Source organism: Nothobranchius furzeri, chromosome 3 (assembly GCF_043380555.1).
Source record: "Nothobranchius furzeri strain GRZ-AD chromosome 3, NfurGRZ-RIMD1, whole genome shotgun sequence".
Classification (NCBI taxonomy): Eukaryota; Metazoa; Chordata; class Actinopteri; order Cyprinodontiformes; family Nothobranchiidae; genus Nothobranchius; species Nothobranchius furzeri.
In genome coordinates, this window is record NC_091743.1 from 5,406,947 (window position 1) to 5,414,446 (window position 7,500).

Below are 7,500 nucleotides of genomic sequence, written 5' to 3' on the forward strand. Positions count from 1 at the left end.
CACCATCCTCCTCATCACCATCATCACATCCTCATCATCATCATCATCACCATCATCATCATCCTCCTCATCATCACCATCATCATCATCATCCTCCTCCTCATCACCATCATCATCATCATCCTCCTCATCATCACCATCATCATCATCATCCTCCTCCTCATCACCATCATCACCATCCTCCTCATCACCATCATCACCATCATCATCATCCTCCTCATCATCACCATCATCATCATCCTCCTCATCATAGTTGTAACGTGACGAAGGAGCCATTTCTACCCTAACAGCTGTTTCCTTCTGACACAGTGCCAGAGTGCATGAAACAGCCTCAAGGTCATGCATTCGCTTCTGAACTGTTTACATTCCAGCATGAAGACAGAAGAATGAAGAATGAACTCTTTTCTTTTAATTAATCAAATAACTCTATTTTAATAAAGCTAATCCATCAAAGTGTTAGTCAATAATAAGATGTGACCGACCTGTGAAATTAAAATATTAATTATTTTATTATGATCTTAGAAACAAAGTAATGTAACTTTAAATGTTCCTACAGGACTCATTTCACGTAGTGTTAAAAAGACATGACACATTCTTTCACTGATCCAATCAGAATCTCACAGATCTGACGGAGGCGTGCTTCTGACGGTGTTTGATCATTTTCATTCAACAATGAACCATAACATCCGAGGTATAAGACTACGCCACGTCAGCTCTAACGCCAGTTCAAAGCGTTCCAGAGCAATCGTCGGAGTAGCCAATCCGACCTTTCACTCTTCAACCGAAAGAACCACGACAAGCTGAGAAAATCCAGTCGCTATAACAACAAGCAACGACAACAGCTCCTTTCAGAATAAAAGCTCCTCCAACCCAGGCTGGGTCTGAACAGATGCCAAGAAAAGAGTCGTGTTCCGGAGGTAACGTGACGGGTCTGGTCTGAATCATGGCTTCTTCTACCAGCTCGGTTTCCAGAGAGGGTCTGCTGGACCTCGGCATTCCTGATCTCACCAGAGGACTCCCACCAGGCGGGCAGGCGCGACTTGATGGTGTCTCACGCGGTTCTGAAACTACCCAAGCTTATTCCAAACCAACATCTTCAGTTCCCGTCAGAACTAATCGCTTCTCCGGATTTGCTCGTTCTGATTTACATGACACGTCATCCATTCACCGTCTCATCCATTTTTAGTCACACTATACACTTAGTTCTTAAATGAGCCTAGTTTAATCGTTAGTAGTAAAATTCTTAACCTTTAAACTTGTCTCGTTCTATTCTGTTGTCTCTGAGTGAATACATAACGGTTACATGATCTCTGCATTAAGAAGACCCGATCTTCTGGTTTAACCAACCCACTGAACCGTAAGGTGGATTTCATATTTACTATGGAATCCCACGCCTTACGGTTCCCTTACACCAGGGGTGTCAAACTCATTTTAGCTCAGGGGCCACATTGAGGGAAATCTAGTCGCAAGTGGGCCGGACCGGTAAATAAAAAAAAACTTCAGATTGTTTTCTTTGTTTTAATACAATCAATATAAAACAAGGCTGGAGCCTGAGGACAGTGTAGTACAAGTACAACACCTGAAGTGTACTTGAAATTTGAAAAAAGTAAAAAATTCAACAATTAAAAAAGCATTCCTTAGTGATTCAAAGAGCTTACAGATCACATGGCTAGACCAGTTTCATGCAGCACTTAAAGTATATTTGACTAATTTTACTTGACATCTTTTAGCTTTCACCAGCACATCAATATCAGAAGTCACATCCTGAGTGGCGGCCAACTTCAGGATGTGATTCAAGTTCTTGTGTGAGCCTTGAGCGCAGCTTTGTTTTATTTATACTCGTTACAGAGGAAACTTGCTCACAATGATAAGTTTATTTTCACTCTACATTGTAAAGTATGAAAATAAAGTTCACACAACCATCTCGCGGGCCGGATTTCACCCGCTTGCGGGCCGGATGCGGCCCGCGGGCCGCATGTTTGACACCCCTGCCTTACACTCTTTAAAGTCACTTCAGAAGTAGTTCAGTTGAAGTGTTCACTGATCAGACGTGAACCGGAGATCTCTTCATGTCTATTTTTACGCTCATTTTTTCTGCTTTTTTCAAGTTAACCAGTAAGACAAACAGCAAGAAAGCAAAGGTGAAAAAGAGAGTAAAAGAAAACAGGTATTCAGTGATTTAATAACATCTCACCTGTAGTTTGGTCATGTCTTGTAAAACCACGGGTCTGCAGGTAGAGTCCGACTGTCTGCCACAGCTTGTCTTTACTTCTTGTTTCTGTTCTTCTCTGCTACCTCCAACACCTCCCGGCTCTTCCTGTGTTCGGTGGCTTGTCTCTGTTGTCCCTGTCTTCACTCTGCTGTGCCCTGGTCTCCAGTTAGAGCTCCCTGCATGTTCCTGCACCTGCTGTTCCTTCTTCTCTGCACAGCGCACTCCAGAGGTTTCTTCTGGAATCCCTGGGAGAACAAAAACAAACACGAAACATTCATAAACCACATATTTTATGTGATTTAGTCAAAGCAAATCATTTCTAGTGACCGTTTTGGATGCCAACTGGCTTCGCTTCAAGTCCTTTGTCTCTGGAGAAAGAGCCTCTGCTTAGATACGGAGCTTCATGGAAGAAAATCACATGATGTCCAACTAATGAAGTCTCATCTCTCATAAATGCTGCAGATCTGCCTCCAATCAGAAATAAAGCATTGACTTTGAGTATATATGGTCATTATTGCCCATATGGAACAATCCTTAGCAAAGATCGGTAATGAAAGAGCAAACTGGCGTCTGTCTTTTCCTCACGCTGTATTTGTCTGCAGCCGTGGAGCTCAGGACTCGCCATCCTTTGCTGCCACCTTGTGTCCAGATGGAGTGTGTGAGCAGCGATCAGCTGTTCGAGTGGAATGTGTTGTTTTACTGCAGCTGACCGGATTTAAACCAGCTAAGCTGAACGTTGACACGAGGATCACGGGCCTGTATGGTGGAGCGACGCCTCGCCGCAGGGCTTTAGTAGAATGTAAACCGACCCCATGGCGGTGCGTCAGTCTAAAGTAGAGTTGTGTCCTACTGGACCCCTCACCTGCAGACCCACAGTCATATTCAGTTTATCTACACAAGTCCTCCAAACGCATTAAACGAGTCTGGTTCACGTCTGGATAGCCTTCAAAAAGTCACGTAGTGGACTGAATGTCGGCTGTCCCCTACACCCAGACCGGTACCATCACCTCAGAGCTGGTTTTAAATCATTAGAACACAAGTGCATGATGATCTGAGACCAGAACCTGAGAAGACTGTGACCCAGGCACCAAACGCCGTGGTGTAGAGGTCAGATGCAGGACTACTCACATGCTCCTTCAGTTGGAACCCGGATGCTCGGAGCCACATCTGGACCTTCTGGTGGCCTCTCCTGAGTGTGAGGAGACTGTGAGGTATACTGATCCAGGTGTGTTTCTGAATGCTCTGAACTGGTTTCCAGTGGGTTGGAGGAACTGACTGGAAGGCCTGCTCTGGTGGATTGCATATTTTCATGTCTAAATAGATTCTGGCCACTGCTGACAGCTGGTTCCCCCCGAGGACTGAGGATGGATGTTTGTGGAGTTTTACACTCATCGGGAATAACTGACTCATCTCCACTGGTGCATCTGAGGCACTCTCCACTGCCTTTGTTGGTCAGAGCTTCACCAGAGCCACGATGTTCCGGCTTGTGCTGGCTCTCATTACCAGGAAGGTCACTTTTCCCGCTGCTCTGATGCACAGACAGCAGCTGAGAGTCGGCTCCATCACGGCTCACGTTCTCGTCTGGTGAAGACTGCTCCTCTGGACAACGGCTTTGCTCGTTCCCTACAGGTGGGGTTCCTCCTGACTTCACGACTCTGAGAGAAGCAGAAGTTGACATCGAACTGCCTGCAGGGCTTGGCGCCGGTGTGACGACACTCGCGTGACCACCTGTGTGTGGGAGATAGGGAAAGCCTTGAGGAGGAGCAGAAGCCTCGGAGGGGTGGCTGTGTTCAGGCAGCTCCTCGTTTGACTTTCTCTCTAGAGGCTCATCCTGTGGTGCTGCTGTTTTCCTCCCCGGGCTGAGTGTGTGCAGACTCCGGCGTCTGCTGCAGCTCTGTTGTGGCTCTACACGGCCCCTCCCCTCACTGCCAGAGTCCACCGCTGCAACCCTTTGAGCTTTAGTCTCAGACCCTTCTGAGGTCATTGCTTCAGCGTCACACATCGGTGACAGACCTGTACGTGACGCCCGTTCGATTTGCGGTGCAATGAGGGCGAGCTGCTCGTCAGAAATGATCTGGAGACAGATCTGAAGGTCTGCTGTGTGGACATGAAAGACTTTCTGAGCTGGCTGGTCCAGTGGCATCATTACACAAGGAGTAACTGGGGGCGTTGCACCCACCTGCACTGTGCTTCTGAGATCTGCCGGAGCTGATGCTGTCGACACCTGAGTGTGTGTGGAAGGGTGGTTGAGGCTGAGGAGAGGATGACGATGCGAGACGGCTGTAAGGGTGGCACCAGACATTACATCACTGGCTTTGGGTGAACAGAAGCTTACAGCGGCGGGTGCGAGAGGCATGTAAAAGTGTGCAGATCTAGAATCAGCTGCAGATTTCAAAGGAGGCATTAATGAGCCACATAATCCATCTGAACAACTCCGTAGGCAGCTTGTGGTAATTGTGGCTGCTGCAAACTGCCTGTGCACAACTGCTGGGCTGCATGCTGCACTGAGTTGTGATGTTTCACCCTGACTAACAGAAGAAACTGCACAAGGCAAGACAAGCTGGCCTTGTGCAGGGCTTAAAGACAGCGCAGGGACACAGTCCTCCTCACAAGCTGCTGCTGAAGGCAATGTTGGGTCCGAGGGAGCGGCCGATGCTTCGGGATGGACCGTGTCCTTTGATTTGCTCACAGTGTGTGGCGAAGCAGCAGGACCAGCGGTGTTTGGTAACTTGAGCTGGTACTTGGGCAGGAAGGTGTTGTTGGTGACGGAGGCGGCTGCAGCGGCCGCAGTGCTCACTGCCAGTGCAGTCGCATCGACTCCACACGGCAGAAAGAGGGCTGCTTTGGGCTCAGTGTGCTTTGGGTTTGTTAGAGCGTGCACAAAGGTGACGTTAGTGCCACGCTGAGGCACGCTGAAAGTGACCAAGGAAGGAGGGGGAGCTGATGTGTTTGGGACAGTCTCCAGATCCATGGGGAAGATCGTTTTGTGATCAGTTCTCTGTTTTTTCCTGTCGGAGGGAAGGTGGTCTCCACAGAGCTGCCACGATGAGTCTGTCTGCTCTGGAGCACTAGTGGGTTTCACGGTCTCTGGTCTGGTGCAGCACTCTGCTTTATGGCTAACCAGCGGTCTGATGGCGGGGACAGGGAGCATCGACAGTGATGAGTTTCTCCCAAGTGGAGCCCTGATAGGACTGCGACATGGTTCAAGCGGACGTGTCGGTAAACCAGAGTCACCTGGAGGGACGAGGGACGGACTGGCAGGAGGACGGTCTGCTGTTGCACCGCTCTTTGTGAAACGCAGCATCGTTGGGACGGTCTCTGTGTGGTCCGCCGACGCTGCTTTTTGCAGATCGTGAACAAGCTGGAGGTTTGTTGAACACTTCCTGCCTTTGACGGTGCCGTTCTCTACACGTTTGTCTGGATCGTAGAGCCTTTTGAACGTCCCGCCCCCGTACATGTACCACTTGTTGTAAGCAAACTTCTGTGCTTTTTTCCTGCGAAACTTTTTGGTGTTTGGCTCTCCAGAAACGTCACCAACATCCCCGTTGCAGCCGAGGCTGCTGGTCCATGCCTCCTCCACAGATGAATTTGTGAAGAGGCCATCTGTTGCGTGGTTGCAGTCTACGGCTGTCTGTCGCACCAGTGGGCGGTGGGCAGATGAATGCTGGTTCACAGGCTTCCTTGCTGAATCTGTTGGGTTGATCTGGCCCAAGCTTCCCCTGCGGGCGACAGTTACGTAATCAGGCTGGTGGCGGGAGGTTGGACTGCTTCCCTCTGGCTGCTTGAGGGTAAAGCTGAACGGAAGGGAGCTGCTGCGGGTAAAGGGGGCATGCTGCATGGAGGGGGTGCGCGGAGCGGGAACAGAGCTGTGCAGTTCAGGCTTGCTGTGTTTAGTCAAACCAATATTCTGAGTTTGGTTGATCCGCATGTCGAAGTGGAAGGAATCTTTGTAGGTGTATGGCATGGGGAGGTCGATGCTACCCTGCTTTGACAGAATTGTTTTCCTTGGTCGTACATTTTCTAGTTGCTTGTCCTCCACGACGGCTGTATTCTCAGAGATCAGCTTAGAAATGCGTTCTACCAGCAGCTTCTGCTCCTGCTTTCTCACCGCGCGTTTGGAATCTTGTTCTCTGTGGTCAGAAGACGCGTGCACGCTCAGGGTTTCTCCAAGATGCTCCTTATTGGATTCAGTGAGTGAATCCATACCGTGGTCAGGTAGAACACTGCTTGGACTCGGGTAGTGGTCGCTGCTCTCACTGAAGCCAGAGTCTGTGCTCTCATGACTTTGGGATTTCCCACTAGACACAGAACTTCCCCACTGCTTGGAAAACAGAGTGGCTTCTTGTCTCTGAAGCAGAATCTGTCGACTTCCCATCAGAGGCTGTGTTGTATTATCTAACTTCTGTTTGTCTTCCTCTTTTGTTACTTTGCTCTCAGTAGTTTCTGTACGGTGACCCGAGAGGCCCAATTCCTTCTGTGCACCGACGGAACCTTCTGGCGGGACGCTGTGAGCCTGTGCAGTGCTGGCTGGGGGACTGCCCTCCACGGCTGGCAGCGTGTCGTGCTTCTCCGTGCTGCAGGATTCCTCGCTGTGTTCATCAAGAGACAAACTGGAAGTACAAGTCTCTCTTGAACTGTAAAGGCTGTCCAGGCTTCCCTGCTCGGACTCGGATGAGAGGCGAGCGTGTGCCTGGGTCCGTCTGTGTTTGTACAGGTTGCTCTGGGTCTTAAAGGACACTCCGCAGGTGGTGCAGGGGTAAGGTCGTTCCCCGGTGTGGCAGCGGAGGTGCTTCTCCAGCACACTGGGCTTCATGCAGTCACGTCCACAGTGAGGGCACACGTGCTTGCCTGCAGACTTAGGTTTTGCTGCGGGAGCAGCAGCTGCCAGATTCAGTCGTGGCTGAGGCTGCAGCCCACCAGTGAGTTGTAGAGTCAGAAATGGAAGCGTCTCCTTGGAGTAGAGAGGCGGCAGAGCCAGATGGAGTGTGCTCAGCTCTCGGGCAGCGGCAGGAGGCTGAATGTGTGGCTGCACTGGCAACGCAGGGACTGTGTGGATGTAAACGGCTCTGAGCGGGGTCTGGTTGTCCGTCCCTTTCTCTGCCTGTGCTGCGACGGAGCTGATGCACGCTGGAACGTTTGCCAGTCCTGGCTTTCCAGTCTCCATGGTAACGCTGCTGCTGTAGTGATGTACCAGTTCTGGGTCTCTGATTACCTGTAAGATAAGAACAGTTTGTATCAGAGTGAATTATTGCCTCACATGAAAATGAGAAGATTCACCTATTTGATGG

General features: G+C 49.9%; 1 protein-coding gene across 3 annotated transcripts in view; it reads right to left on the reverse strand.

Annotated features, from left to right (window-relative positions):
• znf831 (zinc finger protein 831) overlaps positions 1 to 7,500 on the reverse strand; it is a 21,415-nt gene that overhangs the window by 10,989 nt on the left and 2,926 nt on the right. For all 3 annotated transcript variants that reach the window (XM_015960110.3, XM_015960107.3, XM_070549133.1), the window contains 2 exons: positions 3,341 to 7,424; positions 2,195 to 2,457 (listed from right to left, as the gene is read on the reverse strand). In XM_015960110.3, coding sequence (XP_015815596.3) covers positions 2,195 to 2,457; positions 3,341 to 7,376 — 4,299 coding nt within the window. In that variant the 5' untranslated portion in view covers positions 7,377 to 7,424. The remainder of the gene's footprint in view (positions 1 to 2,194; positions 2,458 to 3,340; positions 7,425 to 7,500) is intronic.